This window comes from Ovis aries, chromosome 13, assembly GCF_016772045.2.
Source record: "Ovis aries strain OAR_USU_Benz2616 breed Rambouillet chromosome 13, ARS-UI_Ramb_v3.0, whole genome shotgun sequence".
NCBI classification, from domain to species: domain Eukaryota; kingdom Metazoa; phylum Chordata; class Mammalia; order Artiodactyla; family Bovidae; genus Ovis; species Ovis aries.
This window is the reverse complement of record NC_056066.1, coordinates 42,901,527-42,921,035: the sequence shown is the minus strand read 5'-3', so window position 1 is coordinate 42,921,035 and position 19,509 is coordinate 42,901,527. Positions and strand designations below refer to the sequence as shown.

The window sequence follows — 19,509 nt, the reverse complement described above, 5'->3', positions numbered from 1 at the left end:
CAACCAATGAAGGGATGGTAAAATATGTACATATTTATCAAAATGCTAACCATGGGCAGACAATTAAGAAATTAAATAAATGAATCAAATGTGCTGCTTTACAGAGAGCAAAATATAATACTGGATTTTTTAAATCATATTTTAGCTTACCAAGATGATTATGCTAAGCTGAAAAGTATACAGCCTATAGATTGAAGAGTATTTGTCTTTGTAAATATCATACACACAAATTTGTATAGGATTCTATAAGGAAAATGTACCAAAGTATTATATAATGGTGAATTACAGCTTATCTTTTTTTTCTATCATTTCTCTTTTACTTTCCAAATTTCCTGTAATTTTTTTTAATTATCAGAGAAAAAAAAGAGCATTCTTACTTTGAAGTTTTAATTGTTTCATAAACTGTTTATTTTTTCACACAGAAAGGCATTTTCAAAAGTTGAGACACTTCATTCAAGCACCTTCACCACTTACAAAAATCTTCTTCACAGCCCCAGAAGCAAGAAATTCTTAAAGAACCACAGTGAGACCCGAGAATCAATATTCTTCAAGAAATGGATATTCGGGGTGATTGATACCACTGAAAGAGAAGGAGGAGGATCCATTTATTAATTCTGTCATGTTGTCATAGAAAGCATTACTCTGTGAGTGCAGTCAGGATGGGCTAAAATTCAAAATCTACTAACACATCCCTCCATCTCCCCCAACAAACATACATCAGGTGTCTGCTCCATGTGTACATGGCACCTGCACGTCCAGTCCCAACACTGACATGTATTCGTCACTCCACAGTGACAGGTAGTTTGACTCAGGTTACAATTTTAAGAGGGCGCAAGACCTGGGGCTAACTCTGGAGGTCATTTCAGCCCCTTCATGGAACTTCTGTCCCTAGACAATGAGAAGGATCATAGCGAACAAACTAGCTGCTCTTTTTTCGCACATCCATGGATAAGCAGATACCGAGCATCCCCCAAAATACAGACTGTCTTCATTAAGGAAACTCTACTCTATTGGAGAGATACAACAGTCACCTGAATAATCATACAGCACAAAGTGGCTTTGATATTTTCTTAAATATCAAGGATGTATTTGATGTATTAAAACATTAGCTACCCAGTTATTAGTATAACTATTGTTTTCTTTTTTTCCATGTTTCTACTTTTCTTTCTAAACTTGTCCTTTTCAATTCAATTCATTAAAGAGTGCATTCTGAGCAATTCCAAGGGCCAGGAGCTGTGCTGTTGACCTGAGCCCACAAAGAGGAATAAGTCTAGCCATTCACAGCCTAATGAAGAAGATGGAATTATACTTAAAAGTCTTTAAGGACAGAAAAGTGAGTCTCCACCATTTTTTCATTTATCATGTATTTTATCAGAATTGTGATATAGTTTTACAAACAATAGAGAGAATTTTCAAATCTTTCCCTTCAAACAAAATCTTCGCTGTACCAATAATTTGCATTCTCTCCTCTCTAAACTTCCTTCCAAATTTCTCTTCTGTCTCTTCAATCCTGACATTCTCCTGCAGTGATGAGGCAGCTAGAATTCTATGTTAGTGACTAAGTCAAAGGCAAGCAGGTGGGGGCTCCCCAGGGGATGGACTTCTGCTGGATAAAGGCTAAACTGCAGTGAGTCTTCACTCAAGAAACCAGAGACCCAGATGACTTACCTAAGTGTGTCCTGTTAAGGACACAGCAGTCTTTCACTGGAGGGTCAGTTAAACTCATGATCTACTGGTAATTCAGCTTGGTAAGATAACAAGGATGAGGACATGGGAATTGTAACAGGGAAAAAAGATTAATGAAGGAAGAGATTAATTTGAAAGAAATGGATTGTGTCTTGGAGAAGAAATGCCTGTAAGGGAGAAAATCCACCAGACCCTTAGGAGATTGGGTGGAAGCAGGCCCATGTAACTTCTCAAAACTGTTGAGGGTTGGCCTTTGTAGGACCTTCCTTCATAAAAAGTATCAGCAAGATGATTTATCATTGTGTTAGGAATAACATGAATGGGGGCTTCCCAGGTGGTCAGTGATAAAAGATCCACCTGCCAAGCAGGAGACTTGGGTTCAGTGATTGGCAAGATAATTTGGAGAAGAAAATGGGTACCCCCTCCAGTATTCCTGCCTGGGAAATCCCATGGACCCTGGAGCCTAGCAGGCTACAGTCCGTGGGTCCAAAGAGTTGGACACAACTAAGCAACTAAACAACAACAACAAAACATGAATGGAATCCAGAAAGGATTCATTATTATACAGTTTTTATTAATATAACCATTTTATCCTGATCTAAAAAGAATTAAACACGTTCACAGGTCCCTGTAAGAATAGTGGGCTGCTGGCACTGTGCCCTCTGTGTTTACTGGGTCCCTCGGCCCTGAGAGGAGGTGCACCAGGCACAGAGATTAGGGGCACAAAGTAGTGAAATCACCGCGATGTCAACTCTGAGAATTTTACTGATGGGCTGTCCTAGGTCCCAATCATTTCTGTTGGTCAGACACAGAGCCCAAGAGGAAACCTCTGCCTTGAGGCCTGCAGGAAGACTCTGGTTGGCTCCTATGCTAGAATCAGGACTGTCTTCCTAGAATCAAGTTTTTAAAAGTTTAGTTGCCCTACTGATCTGCCTGCTACAGGAAAAAAAAAATGTGTGTGAAACATCTGCAAGTCACTTACAGTAGAAATTCATAGTATCTTATATTTCTATTGATGCCATCGATTGCTTTCATGTCTTCTGGAGTCAGTTCAAAGTCAAACACCTGGGAGGGAAGAAGAATCACATTACCTTTCCCCCAAGAAGATGGCCTCCCCATGGGGACTGGAGGACTTTCCAGCTGGATGGGGACAAGAAGAGGGGACAGGGGAGTCATGTCCGTCCTCAGCTTCCAAGTGAACAAACCTGGGACCCTCTGCTGAGTTCTCACCTCTCCTTCCCACAACTCCTTCTCTGTCCACTTCACAAACATTACAGTGCCTCAGTCCCTTATCTTCCTAAGTGAATCACTTCAGAAAGAAAAGAAATGTACTAAAATACCCTTTTGTCTTTGGACACTCCTGACTCAATACCTGCACCTGAACAAACATTAGACTGCTTCACACTCCCCAACATGCCCTAAGTGTGACAGCATTGCACTGAAGCTGTGTGGGGAGGAATATTCCTTGCAAAAGCCTATCCAAGAATCTGATATCAAACTCACTCTGTATCTATGAATAAATCTAAAAGAAACTTTATGTTAATGCCTTTGTAGATAAAGTTATGAAAATTTAAACATTAAAGAACACCTAAAATATTAAAAGTTCACATCATAATCATGAAATGAATAGCTCAGTTTTGTAAAGAAATTTGTTTTCTATGAAATGATCTAGTGTTTCAATGCAACATGAATCAAAGACTGACATACACATTCTCCTGTAGAAGTCAGTAAAGTGATACCAAATTTTAAATAAAAGAACTATTAAAAAGCAGCCAAGACATTCTGCAGTTCAGTTCAGTTCAGTCGCTCAGTCGTGTCTGACTCTTTGCGACCCCATGAACTGCAGCACACCAGGCCTCCCCGTCCATCACCAACTCTCGGAGTCCACCCAAACCCATGTCCATTGAGTCAGTGATGCCATCCAACCATCTCATCCTCTGTCCTCCCCTTCTCCTCCTGCCCCCAATCCCTCCCAGCATCAGAGTCTTTTCCAAAGAGTCAACACTTCGCATCAGGTGGCCAAAGTATTGGAGTTTCAGCTTCAGCATCAGTCCTTCCAATGAATATTCAGGACTGATTTCCTTTAGGATGTACTGGTTGAAGAATTTACCATTCTGGAAATAAGACTTACTTTATAATTTAATAACACAATACAGAAAAATGAATAGTTAAATGAAAGAGGCCAGAAATGTACTTAAAGGCTCTCTATATATGACAGAGTTGACAATGAAAATCTGTGGAAAATATGGACATGTTGTTTTTATCCAGTTGCTAAGTCATATCCAACTGTTTGTGACACACTGGACTGTGGCAAGGCAGGCTTCTATGTTCATCATCAACTCACAGAGTTGCTCAAATTCATGTCAATCAAGTTGGTGATACCATCCAACCACCTCATCCTCTGTCTCCCCCTTCTCCTTCTGCCCTCAGTCTTTTCCAGCTTTAGGGTTTTTTCCAATGAGTCAGCTCTTCACATCAGGTAGCCAAAGTATTAGAGCTTCGGCTTCAACATCAGTCCTTCCAATGAATATTCAAGGTTGATTTCCTTTAGGCTAGATTAATTTGGTATCCTTGCTGTCTTAGATTTCCACTTAATAAACATATATGTAACCATTTTCATATTATATTGGAAAACCAACTCTAGGTGTATTGCAGGGCCAAATTAGAATGGAAACACAGAAACAAAATTTTTAGGGGACCATACACTTGACCTTGACTTAGATGGGCCTGTAACATTGGGCAGTGAACTTTACCAGAATTGATGAGTCAGTTCTGAGTCTAGAAATGAAGAACATGTTTTTCTCCATTCACTGACTATGGGTCATAGTACTGTGCTGACGTGATAACCAGGTTAATTGGCCACAGTCTAGCCAAATATACATGTAAAACTACATGGAGAAGTGTGCAGGCTCCTCTGACAAGAGTCATATCCACCTGCTAAAGCAAAACTGCTGAGCTTCTCTGCACTGACCTGCAAATGCATGAGCGGGAGCAGTTAAGAGGACAGCAGCTGAGCTGAGTTCAGGCTGATTGTCAAAACACAGAATCAAGAGACACAGAAATGATCTCTGCATTAAATCCTGAAAATGGGGAGAGTTTCCTGTATAGCTGTGACTAAGGGTACAATAATGGTCTCCTACAAATAAATCAAAAGAGAAACAACCTAGCTAAAGTGGACAAAGTCTTGAAGAGGAGCTTCACAAAGAGAAATTCAAGAAGATCAAATGTGTGAAGATGAAACCCTATAATATTAAAGGAAAAGCAAAATAAAACCATGATGGTTTGGGGGTTAAAGATTGCTGCTATAATTTTTGTGCCCCCAAACTTCCAAATGGGAAAAGGAGTATGTCAAGGCTGTATATTGTCACCTTGCTTATTTAATTTATATACAGAGTACATCATTAGAAATGCTGGGCTGGAAGAAGCACAAGCTGGAATCAAGATTGCCGGGAGAAATATCAATAACCTCAGATATGCAGGTGACACCACCCTTATGGCAGAAAGTGAAAAAGAATTAAAGAGCCTCTTTATGAAAGAGGAGAGTCCAAAAGTTGACTTAAAGCTCAACATTCAGAAAACTAAGATTATGGCATCTAGTCTCATCACTCCATGGCAAATAGATGGGGAAACAGTGGAAACAGTGGCTGACTTTATTTCTTGGGCCCCAAAATCACTGCAGACGGTGACTGCAGCCATGAAATTAAAAGACACTTACTCCTTGGAAGGAAAGTTATAACCAACCTAGACAGCATATTAAAAAGCAAAGACATTACTTTGCCAACAAAGGTCTGTCTCATCAAGGCTGTGGTTTTTCTAGTGGTCATGTATGGATGTGAGAGTTGGACTATAAAGAAAACTGAGCGCCGAAGAATTGATGCTTTTGAACTGTGGTACTGGAAAACTCTTGAGACTCCCTTGGACTGCAAGGAGATCCAACCAGTCCATCCTAAAGGAGATCACTCTTGGGTGTTCATTGGAAGGACTGATGTTGAAGCTGAAACTGCAATCCTTTGGCCACCTGATGCAAAGAGCTGACTCATTTGAAAAGACCCTGATGCTGGGAAAGATTGAGGGCAGGAAGAGAAGAGGACGACAGAGGATGAGATAGTTGGATGGTATCACCGACTCAATGGACATCAATTTGGGTAAACTCTGGGAGTTGGTGATGGACAGGGAGGTATGGCATGCTGTGGTCCATGGGGTCACAAAGAGTCAGACATGACTAAGCGATTGAACTGAACTCAACTGAAATTTACATTTTGATGTTGTTAGAAATGGAGTCATTGAAAGGTCATGATAGTGGAGCTCTCACGAATGAGATTTTAAAATAGCATATTCATATAAGAGACTTGGGAGAGCTCTGTTGCCCCCTCCATGATATTAAGATGCAAAGAGAAACCTGTGACCTGGATGAGGGCCCTCACCTGACCACACAGGAACCCTGACTCAGATCTCCAGCTTCAAAACTGTGAGAAATAAATTTCAATTTTCCTCAGCCACCCAATCTGTGATATTTTGTTAGAGCAGTTCAAATAGTCTAAAAAAAATCACGTATTGCAATTTCATCAACTGAGAACAAAGAAAATAAGATGTCATTTGCACAAGATGACAGAATAAATGCTGACATAACTCCGAAACCAAAATCTCTGTTTTCTGTCCAACCTGAACCCTCTCCAGCCATGCCATGTCTCCTGTTGCCACATCAACACACACAACACATTCATGCATGGGGAAGAACTGGTAACTTGTCTTGATTCAAGGAAAGTCTTGAGAGACAGACAAAGAATGATCCTCGTGAAGGATGTTCCTTAGGACCCAACTCATCACCTGTATGTTCTCTTTGATCCGCTTCTTGTTGTAACTTTTGGCCAGAACCACAACACCACGTTGTATCTGGTAGCGAAGGGCAACCAGACCTGGGGTTTGCTTGTGCTTTTTGGCAATGGCACAAAGAACCGGGTCCTCCAAGAGAACGGGCAGGTCCAGGTTCACCCTGGAAGGAAATTCAGAAATGCTGAGGAGCTGAGACTAAGTATTCAGTTTGTGAGTAGTTTCACCAAACAGACCAAGTATGTCCACTCTATACCAGTGCTTCTCAAACTGTGATCCATGTACTAAGAACATCAGCATTACTGGGGATCTTGTTAGAAATACAAATTCCCAGCTTAAATGCAGACACACTGAATCAGAACCTCAATGGTGGCACCTCCTATTCTGTGTTTACAAAGTTCTCCCAGTCATTTGGGTGTATGTTTGAGTGAGACCAGTACTGCCAAACTCGTGGATTTTATTTTCCTTTTTTAATTCTCATTTGTTATGTCTCTCCATTCATAGCTCTAAAGCTTGTACAATGGCATGAAAAGAAATAGTGATGGAAACAGACTGGGAAATTTTTTTTAATTGTCACATTTCACAGGTATTGATACAAGTTGAATAGTCCAAAATATAGAACTATTCATTTCATCATTATTTATATTATGCAATTTTCTATATATGTTTACAAAAATGGCTCATATTGAAATTTGTTATCATGATAAACCTGGAAGTTACATATTATTATCCCAATTTTAGATAAAAGATATGTGAGGTTTAGACATGTATTTTTAGAAATATGTTCTTTGTTGAATAAATAAGTAAATCATGATATGAGCTTGTGTCTCTGTTTTCAACTAAGGGATTCTATATAGATTTTAATGCAGACATTTGTTATTTATGGGTCAACAGTCTAATACAATGTAGAAAAATTGGCTGGGTGATGGGAAGATAAAAGAGAAGGATTCATTCCATCCCTCCCTGCTTATCCCCTCTGCCTATGAGTTATCTGAGTAATATATGATTTACACTATTTTATCAAAAATTGAATTTTACATAAACTCCTTGTTGTCTTCATGAGGGTTCAATACCATTCTTTTAGTCGTTGCGATCCCAGAGCAGCATAGGCAACAAGAACGATATCATGTGACTTGCAGAAATCCAACAGTTTCCTCTGGTTGAGATAAGGGTGACATTCCACCTGTAGAATGTCAACAGAGAAGAGTGTCAGATCATATGGAAAGGTATTAATGTGACAGAAAAAGATGTAAGCTGGGAATATCAACACCAAGAGAGAAATAGACAAAAGTGTGTGTGTACAGTTAATTTATGATAGACATGGATGGGAAAACCAGTCTAAGACTGAATAATCAAAACGTGGGCTCTACATTCCAGTAAATGCTTCTGAGTAAATATTTCATGTAATGTTAGCATCACCATGAGCCTTTAAATTAACCCTGTAACCTGGATGATTTCCATCATCTCCAGCACATTTTTCTGTTCTGTGCTCCCTGTTGAGACTCATAAATGCTGAGCCACCAAGATTTTGGATACAGCCAACAGAACCGCACACGAACGCTTAACACCCAGCTCAGCTGATTTGTCTCTTTATTACTTCCCATTCCAGTTTTTTTTTTTGCTTTATCTTTATTTTTTAATTTTTTTTACTTTACAATATTGTATTGGTTTTTTTATTAATTTATTTTTTACTGAAGAATGATTGCTTTACAGAATTTTGCTGGTTTCTGTCAAACCTCAACATGAATCCATTCCAGGTTTTCATGGTCTTCCTTCTTGCTTGCAGTTCGCTCCAAGCCACTTTCACCCTCTGTTTGGTCATCCCTCCATCTCAGGGAAATGCCTCCTTCCTCTAGCTCTGGATTCTACCTACAATTTACCAGGAAGCCCTCCACACCTATCAACCCAGACTTTATCAGAGATATCATTATGGATTTCATTCAGAAAGTCCAGACAGAGGCTCTGCTCTCTAGAATCCTCTGACCCACAAAGGTCAGATGAACAGGAGGAGAGGACAGACAATCAGGCTCCAAGGCAAGAAGGAGGTTGTGAAGAGCAGGAGGGAGAGGAGCCGAGCTGCTCACCTGGTTGCAGACGGGCTTGTACTTGAGCCCTGGCTTGTTCAGGATCTTCTCCAGCTGCTTGTGGTTGAAGTTGGACACCCCGATGGACTTGGTCAGCCCTGCATCCTTACACTTCTCCAGGGCCTGGGGACAGATGGGTGCTGAAAAATCACTTGGAATGGGCAATAGGACAAGAATAAAAGCTGAAAAAACACCTGTAAAAAGTGTCATCCAGAAAGAATTAGCATTGATTATCAAGAAGGAAAGAGGGGAAGAATGACATGACACAAAAAGGAGAATTGCCATCTCCTCCTTGGAAAACCCTGGAGAGCACATGTCACATGGAAGGAAATAGATATCTGTCTCACTGTCCCAGATTCTCCTCCTCTGTTCCTCTCTGTGACCATTTCAGCAATGGTTTCCTCCCCGCAACCCCAGCATCACATCCCTTAGAGTTCATGACCTGCTGAGTCTGATGGCCCACAGCCCATCTCACAGGCAGAAGAACTGATGGAGGTTTCCCCTCTCCTGGCTCCTCCTTTAACTCCCTACTCTTGGAACTTACCTCCCATGTGTGACAGAGATCCACTGAGTCAGCTATCAGTTTTCCATTTTCATCTTTTGGAAATAATTCCTCCCCTGGCTGGAATAGAAGCAGTCATTTTAGACATGTCACAAAACCATTTCTCCACATTTAGCAAGGCTTCCAGGCACCTGGGATTAAACCTACATGAGGTAGGTTTACAACTTTCTAGATACTAATATTTGCAAAGTGATTGCATATGGAGAGGTAAGCAAGGTCTTTAGTAGGGAGGCTTATTCTTTTTTACACTCAAAACATGTTGTAATAAGTACAATTTTTCTAGGTCCTAAAAAGGACTTCAAGTGACTTCTGTGAATTTTGTCTGTTCTTGTACTGCCCTCTTTTGAAATATCTCTGATCTGAGAATGGCAGTAAGTTACACTGCTTTATTTCCAGAATAAAAATTGCAACCTTGACCTGGGCTAGATAATCAGATTTCCTTTTCCCTCTGAGCATCAGATGCCCTAGGGCAGGCACATGAACCAGCAAGACTCTCCTTAAGTTCGTATGGATTGTGGAAGATCAGGGTCTCAAAGATCAATGGTCTTTGAGACCATTGTGGAAGATCAAGGGTCTCAAATGTTCATGGCCATGAACCTTGAGCTGCCCCAAGGTCATATTTCCCATCAGTGGAAAATTTTCAGTAAAAAATAAGCAAAGCATGAGTAACATCCTGATAAGGCATAGAAATTAGTAGAAATTAGGAGACGTTTCTGAAGAGTACTGCGAATCCCCAGTCTGTCTGTGGCTATAACTTGTCATCTACATAGTCCACTAAGCTATTGTGCATCAGATGGTTTGAGCTGCTTTTTGTAACTTGAAATCAAGAGTTCTCAGTAAACCATTCTTAACAGCTAAGTGCAGTCTACAAACCTCATGAAGTCAGGCAAGAGAGGAGGCAATCTCTCCCAAGTCCTTATAAAGGAACAAAGTTTAGACGCACCCAGAGGGAGCACCACCAAATATGCTCAACTTGAAAGGGTGAAAGACAAGAGAAACTCATCATGTTCAATGTAGGAGAGTGTCATGCTCATCACAGCTGCACCAAACTCTTCATGAAATCCCCAGGGACCCAGGAGTCATATTCAGGACTGTGTGCAGAACTGGCCTGCTTCTACTTCCTAGAGTTTTTCTGGCAGAGACTCAGATTATTAACTCCTTTCTCTGGGAGGCATGTAAGGGATTCAAAGAAGCTCAGTAAAAAGATGATCACAAATTATTGTTTGGGAGATTCTACTCCAGTGTAATTGTCCCTTCAACCTACTAAGACAAATCTTAATTCAACCATCCATGCAAGCTGACGCATATTCTAACACAAGAAACAAAACTGATGTGATCACACATATTTCCAACCTTCACAGCCAGTGGAAAATGAATAATATAGAGATCAACATAGCCCAGTTGAAGAGTTTTCAGTGACTTTTCCAAGGCTGGTCGGACCAACTCTTGTCGAAGGGAAGTTAACCAAAGCTGTAGAGATTAAAGAATGGAAGTTTTATTAATAATACTTCAGGTTTCTTTGGGGTTTGTTTGTTTTTTTTGTTTGTTTGTTTATTGTTTTTTTTTTTTTTTTGCCTTACTGTGAGGCTTGTGGGATATTACTTCTCTGACCAAGGATCAAATCTGGGCTCATGGCATTAAAGCACCAAGTCTTAACCACTGAACCACCAGGGAATTCTAATACTTTAGGAATTTACCAATAAGCATAGATCCCCCCAAAATTGATCCTATTATATAATTGCCACCTTGGCACAATCACTTGCATACATGTTCACACACAACATGCACAGCACCTTTGAAGTGTAGAATATGTCTTCTCTCTTCACAGTGCCATCTGCAATCTTGCTTCGAATGGCCTGGCCAACTTGCTCCTCATTTTGGTACACATGAGCACAGTCAATATGGCGGAACCCAACCTCTATAGCAAATTGGGTGACTTCCTGAGCTTCACTCTTAGCAGTCTACATAAACAAAAATGTTGAATATCCACATGATTAAGAGATTGCAAAGGCACAAGCTTTGATCTTCCCAAGGATTGACTTCTCTCTGTGACTTTGGTTAGCTCTACATGTGGGTGAGGAACCCATGACAGTTTCCCTGAACATTCCTGGTGAGTTATTCCATGGACACCCAGGAACCCTTCAACCCCAGGCAACCAGTGGTTGATTGCTGACCTCAGAGGACCCAAGAACACCTCCAGGTTCAGTGGTTTGCTGTTAGAAGCCAAAAGACTCAGATTAAGTTGTAGTCATGGGTAGCATTTATGCTGTGAGATGTATACTTATATACAAAGATGTAAGGTGCCTGGTAAAAGCAGCAGGAAACCAAGTGAAAGCATTTGAGACCTCTGTCTGCCAGTGAAACTACACAGAATACACCAAATAAAACTGTATCTATTCAAGGTGTACAAAGTGATGTTCTCATATAAGAATCCATAGTTAATAATCATCACAATCAAGCTAGGTAACAGATTCATCACCTCCCATAGCTAACTATTAAGGTTGTTTGTAAGACTTTTAAAATCTAATCTAACAAAATCTTAAGTTATAGCACATTATCTTTAACTATAGTCACTGTGCTATACATCAGTTGTTCAGGCTTATTCATCCTATAACTGAAGATCTATACCATTGACCAACATCTTTCCATTTTTCCCAGCCTTGACACCAGCTTCTGGTCACTATTTCTCTATTATCTGCTTATACAAGTTCCACTTTTAGAGAATGCACCTATAAAGATATCATGTAGTATTTCTCTTTCGATTTCTGGCTATTTAACTTAGCTTAATGTTCTCCCAGTTCATCTGTGTGGTTACAAACGACAGGATTATTTTGTTTATAATGCTAAATAAATGTTCCATTTCTTTTTTTTTTAGAAATTATTGCTTTATTTGAGAAACTTACTTCCAAATTACTTTTATGTGGTTTTTTTTACTTTATTTTACTTTTCAATACTGTATTGGTTTTGCCATACATCACCATGAATCCACCATAGGTGTACATGAGTTCCCAATAAAAAGTCATAAAGAGCATCCAAGAGAAAAACATATAGTTTCCATAGGAATAAGGACCAAAAAATGGGGTTGATGACTACCCCAAACAATATTTCCTAAAGGAAAACAATGTAATATTTAACTTCTCTTTTTTTGAGGCAGGGTAAGTGAACTACACACATCATAAATAAAATTTTCTTATTTACAAGGAGGAAGGACTATGATCCTGTTTTTGATGCATATTAAATACAAAAATTCACTGTTCTGATCAAGATGAGGGAAAAAACATCATTCTTCAAAACTTCATTCATTTCATGCAATGAAATCCAAAGGTCTGTTGAATCCACCTTATTGATTCATGTACTGCCTATACTTTCTCTTCTGAGATACATGTATGGCATAGGCATTTACAGAGCCATCCACCTTTTTCCCTTTTGTGGAGTCAAAGGAGGCAAATCCCATTAACTTCATCATTTCTATTTCTTCCTCTGTTTTGCCCTCTAAGTCTTTCTCAGTTATCTGACGTTCTTTGCTCTTTGTCTCTTTCTTCTCCTCATCTCTTCTTTCTTTCAGTCGAGAAGGGAAGACGTGGATCTATGTCGTCTTGGGGACCTGGAACGCCTTCTGTGTGGGGAGCAAGAGCGGCTTCTTCTCCGATCTCGCTCCCAGGACAGGGACCTTTCTCGGGGCCTGTGTTCTTTCCCGGGATGTGGACCAGGACGGCCTAGGCTCCCCCCGTGGGGAGCGGCTGCGGCTGTGACCCATTTGGAATCCTTCTCCAGTACAGGTCCTCCATTTCTTTTTATGTGATTGAGAATCTTTCCTACTTCAAGGAGAGATTAGATTAGACGGAAGTTAGATTCGGTCTAACTTCCCTCTGTTGTGTCTGCTCCTGGTTTTTCTTAAATGCTCAGACATTTGGGGATGTACTCAGCCATGAACCAGTGAATTTCACTGACAGCCTGGACCCTTCCTTGCCCTGACCCCCTGAGTACTACAAAGTCCTGTCTTCTGTTTCCAAAATGTCTCTGGATATTTCTATCTGTTTTATAAATGAAAAAGGTGAGACTCAAAGTTTAAGAACCAGTCCCTTGTGACAATTACATGCTCTAAAGACAAGACAGACAGCCAACTTTCTGCCTTCCAGTCTAAAGACTTGTCCACTAGCCCCACTTATGCCCAAGCACTTCAGACTATACTTTAATAAAAACACACAATGAAACCCAAGAATACATTGCAAAACCTGGCTTGTAAGACTGTAGTTTATCCCCTCAGTGATATATCCCCTCAGTTTTATCCTCCTCCCCACTCAAATGATACTATAGTTCCCATCAGAAGAAGTTTCCGAGCAGAAAGAGAAGTACAGGGGAAAACAGCTGGAGTGTTTCTGCCCTGGCACTGAGCAGGTATCCCACAGTAGAAAAGCAATTCTCTCCCATTATTTTTCAGTCACCTCATCTTCAGGACCTTCCACCTCAAGTGCTTCTCTGGATCATGTCTTTTTGAAAGAAAGAAAGTGTTCTGTAATGAAATAAAGAGAAACCCTATCATTGCAATCCCCCTCAAAACAAAGCAGCTGACAGTCAGTGATCTTGATGGCCAGGTCTCACCTCTTCTGCCAAACTGGGAAAGAGATGGAAACTAGAGGGGAACCCAGAGTAATCTTCAGGTGAGCACAACCTCAGACCTTGATGCAGAGTGGAAACTGGATGCTCTCTCCTCTTTCATAAGACATGGTTCTAGCCTGGTTAATGAGCCAAATGACTCTCCTCGTGTCACATGGGGAATCAAGACTTGAGACCCCACATCCCTTTCACTCATGTTACATCCACTATTTTTTATATCTCAACCCCAAACCACTACTCTTACCTCTGGAGGTGCATAGGTTCCAAATCCCAGGACAGGAATGAAGTGGCCATCATTAAGCTTCACTTGCCTTTTGGGATCCATTGCCTGTTTCTCCTCTGAGTAAGCAGACTGATTTTTTTTTCTTCTTCCCTCACAGTTATAAATAACAGGAAAGTAACACCCAGCTGCAGGATCCAAATGTTAGCTGATATGTTGTAGGAGCAGCATGACTAAACCAGTGCCCATAGAGTAAGAAGAGAATTGAAATCAGTTAACTTGTTTGATTTTTTAACCAATATAACCTTAAGTATCAAATAATGATGAGATGTGCTGAACAATTATTAATCATTAGTTACACAAGAAACTCTGCACAGTAATCTTTTTTATTTTTCTATTATGAAGCCACTCTCAATCAAACATCAATTGAAACAACTACCTTACAGTACAAACACACTCACATGCAAAAGTGTTTAATAAAGAGTTTTCAAAATGCTATCCCTTGTTTGGGAATGCATGTAAGAATTAAAGATTTTAAAATTTAAAAAATAAATAAATAAAATAAAATGTTAATACTCATAAAAAAAAATAAAGAAAGAATTAAAACTTCAAAAGAACATAAATTTCCTTTTTCACATTTCCTACCAGCAAAATTATTTTGCTTTACATATCTTACAGTGGTGAAATCTTGAACAGGATACCAAAACATTTGGCTAAGTCCTTGTTGGAGGTTAACTCTTAATAGCTTTAGGACACCACATGCAAAGTGCAAACAGACTTTGAGTGCTTATACCTTGTCCTTAGTTATATAACATTTAGAGTACTCTCATAATACACCTGATACATATTTCACATGTTTCACTTAACTTACTATCTTACAGCATTACTCATAAAAGAATAACCTATAAACAACTTAGATTATAACAAATTCAGGAAGAGTAAGGGAAATTATCATGCAATGCTACATGGTCATACTGTGAAGTCAAAAGTTTAATATGTACTATGATGCCAGCAAAATGGTGAGCTAGGAAGACTAAATTCTCCCAAGGAAAGATGAAAACAGAGAGAGAAAGCAGCTGAAAAACCTCATAGGAGTTCTGGAAAACAGTCAAACAAAGATCAACAGCAACAAAGTAAACAGGCAATTAGGAAAAATTCAGAACAGAGTGTGGCAAGGAATTTCACTGTGCATCACTCACCTGTACCCTCCTCCTGTCTGTCTGGAGCGGTGCAGTCTTGATCAGCTCCCAGTTGCCTCCCTCAAACCAAAGTGATCACAGAAAACCTGTGTGCAATGTTCCAACCTACTTGGGGGCTGTTTGGAGATTGTTGTCTGTTCCACTTAACTCTAAACTTAAACTGAAGAGCAGTTAGAGGGGCTATTACAGCTGTGGGGAGACCATATATATATATGGAGTGAGTGTTAGTTGCTCAGTCGTGTCTGACTCTTTGCGACCCTATGTGCAATAGCCCACCAGGCTCCTCTGTCCATGGAATTTTCCAGGCAAGAATGCTGGAGTGGGTTGCCAGTCCCTTCTCCAGGGGATCCTCCAGACCCAGAGATTGAACCCAGGTTTCCTGCAATATAGGCAGATTCTCTACCATCTAAGCCACCGGGGAAGCCCATATATATATTTATGGGGCCAAGGACAAAGGAATAAGGGGGAAACATAGACTAGACCAAGTATTAATAAAACCCTGAGTAGAACTGGGGTGTGGATTTGGGGGGGGGGAGGGAACATAGAGCATTCAAAAAGAGTCATAAATACACCAGAATCAGAAATCCACCCATGGGCCAGGCAAGATGCTGACTCAAAAATGAACTGAGACCCCTCAGTTTTCCTGTCGGGCTAAAACCAGGACTAGGAAAGACCCTGATTCTGGGAGGGATTGGGGGAAGGAGGAGAAGGAGATGACAGAGGATAAGATGGCTGGATGGCATCACCAGCTCGATGGACATGAGTGTGGGTGACCTCCAGGAATTGGTGTTGGACAGGGAGGCCTGGCGTGCTGCGATTCATGGGGTTGGAAAGAGTTGGACACAACTGAGTGACTGAACTGAATTGAACTGAACTGAACTGAGGAGCATACCAAGCAAACTAATGAAGGAAAAAATTTACCAAGAGTATTTGCCTTGTTTGTTAAACAAATTGTTTAAAGTACCCAACTATGAACACCTTCACAAAGGAACACACACAGGAACACACTCACGTAAGGATGGGGCAGGGCAACCATCAGAGAGGGGCCAGAGAAGCAGGGTCTGGAGCTCTGACAAGTGTGCCAGGGTTGCACCACATGCACAGCCATCCATGCCAGGGGCTGCTCCAGCACGCCTTCCTCCAGCTCTGCTCCCCTCTGGGGCAAAAGTGCCAGTGTCAGGGATGGGGAGGAGGGTGCACACTTACAAGGGGTGGAATTAAGTTGAGGCCAATCTCCATGGCTTCTGCTCCAGCCACTTGGGACCTGCCTGGCCCAGTAAGGTTGGAACAATCACAGGGCTCTGGTTCTTGCCTCCCCCACCTCCTCCCACCGAGGTGACAGTTGCCAGCACGCCCTTGGAATGGATGACCCTGCCCACCTCAGCTCCAGCTCTGCCCCAAAGCCTCTGGGCACACAGATTGCACAAGGATGCATCCACACAAGGACACACCCCTGTAAGAACAGATCAGGAAATTTTTTCACCTCATTTCATAGAGACAGAGAAAGTAAAGCAAAATGAGAAGACAGAGGAATTTGTCTCAAATGAAACAATAAGAAAAACACCTGAAAAAATCTGCTAAAGAGATAACATAAATAATTTACCAAAATAATTCATTTACCAGCATTCAGAATAGTAATTAAGAATGCTTCTCTAACTAGGGAATAGAACATAAAAACATTCACATGATAGAGGTTCCAGAAGGAGAGGAGAAAAGAAAAGGGGTGCAAAATGTATGTGGTGAAATTATGGGTAAAAACTTTCTGAACCCAGAACATCCCTGGTGGTCGAGTGGTGAGGACTCTGTGCTTCCACTGCAGGGGACACGGGTTTTTGAACCTGGTCAGGGAACTACTTAGCAAAGGTGATTAAAACCATGCGACTGGAGATGTTCCTGGATTACCTGGGTCACCCTAGAGTAATCACGAAGTCCTGGGACCTGGGAGGGCTATAGTTGAAAAGAAGGTGGGAAGATAGGAGCATTAGAAAAGAGACTCCAAGATGTGATGTGCTGTCTCTGAAGATGGCAGAAGAGTCTACAAGACAATAAATGAGGTGTTCAGTCACTCAGTTGTGTCTAACTCTTTGCCACCCTATGGACTGCAGCACACCAGTCTCTTCTGTCCTTCACTACTTCCCAGAGTTTGCCCAAATTCATTTCCGTTGAGTCAATGATGTCCTCCAACCATCTCATCCTCTGTTGGCCCTTTTCCTCCTGCCTTCAATCTTGCCCAAAATCAGGGTCTTCTCTAATGAGTCAGCTATTCACATCAGGTGGCCAAAGTATTGGAGCATCAGTCCTTTCAATAAATATCAGGGTTGGAACTAGGATTTCCCTTAGGGTTGACTGGTTTGATCTTCTTTCAGTCCAAGGGACTCCCAAGAGTCTTCTCCAGCACCACAGTTCAGAAGCATCAATTCTTAGGTGCTCAACTTTCTTTATGGTCCTACTCTCACATCCTTACCTGACTACAGGAAAAGCCAAAGCTTTGACACTATGGACCTTTGTCAGAAAAGTGATGTCTCTGCTTTTCAATATGCTGTCTAGGCTTTTCATAGCTTTTCTTCCAAGGTGCAAGTGTCTTTAATTTCACGGCTGTGGCCACAGTCTGTATTGATTTTTAGCCCAAGAATATGAAGTCTGTCACTGTTTCCATTTTTCCCCTATCTATTTCCCATAAACGTATGGGACCAGATGCCATAATCTCAGTTTTTGAATGTTGAGTTTTAAGCCAACTTTTTCACTCTACTCCTTCACCTTCATCAAGCAAGAGGCTCTTTAGTTCCTCCTCACTTTCTGCCAGAAGGGTAGTGTTACGCAAATTCTTTGAAGACTTTGTATACTCTGCTTCTCACTGGTTTCTTGCACCATTTCTTGAACCTATTCTCCTCACAGTTTGCCTTCACCACTCTATCAAAGTTTCACTTGACCTTGCCAAGGTTAACTGCCCAATCCAGTGGTCAGTTTCAGTCCTCCCTGACTTGTCCCCTTGTTAGCATTGGTCTCTTTTTTCTCCAAACATCTGCTTCACATGCCTTGTAAGCCTCTTTTGCAGCTTCCTCCATATTTTTTTTAAATCACCTTCTTAATGCTGGGTTCTCATGAAGCTTAACTTCCCTATCTCATTGTATAACATAATATCTCTGATTATGCAGTCTCATGGCTTTAAGAGGCAACTAAAATTAACAAACCACAAATTAAATATTTTACCTAAACCTTTTCTCTCATAGAATTCCATGTCCAACTGTATGCATGCATCTTCACTTGGGTACCTAAAGACATCTCAAGGATACGTGTCTGTAACTGAACTCCTAATCTTCCCACAAATGTGTACTCCCCCACATCATCTCCATCTGAGAAAATGGCATCTCCATCTCCTGTTCCTTAGCCACAGACACCTGGAGTCAACTTTGATTCCCCTTTTCCTTTAACTGTATGTCCAACGTGTTAGACAGTCTAATTCATGCTGCCCTTAAAATAAATCTGCTCTAACCATATTTACGGCTCCTTCTGTGGTCCAAGCCAACATCATCTCTCTCCTAAATTCCTGTAGAGTCCTAAACAGGGGCTCTTTTTTCTCTTTTATTCTCAACATAACAACCAGGTTGATTTTTTTAAAACTCATGTCTGTTCATGTAACTACTCTGCACAAAACACAAAATATCATTCTCCGTTTCTCTCACAGTAAAGTCCTTTTATATGCCTACGTGACACAGATCCACTGGCCCCACTGCCCCACGGGCTCTCTGGTTTGTCTCAACTCCTGTCTTCTTTCCTCACTAAACTCCACCCACGTAAGCTGACTTGCGGGCCCTTAAATGTTACGTGAACACTCTTCCTTCCTGAATTTAGTGTTTTGTGTTGCAGAGAAATGAAGAGAGCCACGATCTCTCTGTCAAGGCTGTTTCTTGTACAATTGAAACGTTGTGTGGGATGTAGAGTAGTTGGTGTCTCTGCCTAACAGATGTACAGAAATGCAAGACATTGTGCAGAATTTTCTCAACAGGCACTTACCCATTTCTAACAGCTAAATTCTCCTGACTTCATTTACTGTCTCATCCTCCACTAGACTATAAACTCAAGAATTTCTCATTTTAATTAACATTTATTGATAAAACAATGTATTACTAAAGAACATTCAGTAAAGTTTTGCTGAATGAGAGTGAATGGCAACCAATGAAATACTAGCAGAATATATAAGAACTCAAAATGCTAAGCATGGGCAGACAATTAAGAAATTAAATAAATGAATAACATGTGCTGCTTTACAATAAACAAAATATAATACTGGATTTTTAAATCATATTTTTA

General features: G+C 40.7%; 1 protein-coding gene and 1 pseudogene across 5 annotated transcripts; both read right to left on the bottom strand.

The window, feature by feature from the left end:
* Positions 1 to 384: 384 nt before the first annotated feature.
* Positions 385 to 14,133, bottom strand: LOC101107541 (dihydrodiol dehydrogenase 3-like). 5 transcript variants are annotated; one of them, XM_004014318.5, is made up of 9 exons: positions 14,024 to 14,133; positions 10,956 to 11,123; positions 10,516 to 10,632; positions 9,145 to 9,222; positions 8,601 to 8,723; positions 7,590 to 7,699; positions 6,514 to 6,679; positions 2,669 to 2,751; positions 385 to 580 (listed from the first exon to the last, which is right to left on the bottom strand). In XM_004014318.5, exons 1-9 carry the CDS (start codon positions 14,102 to 14,104, stop codon positions 538 to 540), a joined length of 969 nt encoding a protein of 322 aa, XP_004014367.1. In that variant the 5' UTR covers positions 14,105 to 14,133; the 3' UTR covers positions 385 to 537. The 5 variants fall into 5 exon arrangements, 3 of the variants coding, with proteins under 3 accessions (XP_004014367.1, XP_012044013.1, XP_012044014.1); XR_009596084.1 differs by having other exon boundaries at positions 385 to 3,503; positions 5,905 to 6,679; XM_012188623.4 differs by lacking the exon at positions 10,516 to 10,632.
* On the bottom strand, positions 11,141 to 13,854 carry LOC105609038 (U4/U6.U5 small nuclear ribonucleoprotein 27 kDa protein-like; annotated as a pseudogene).
* Positions 14,134 to 19,509: the final 5,376 nt, after the last annotated feature.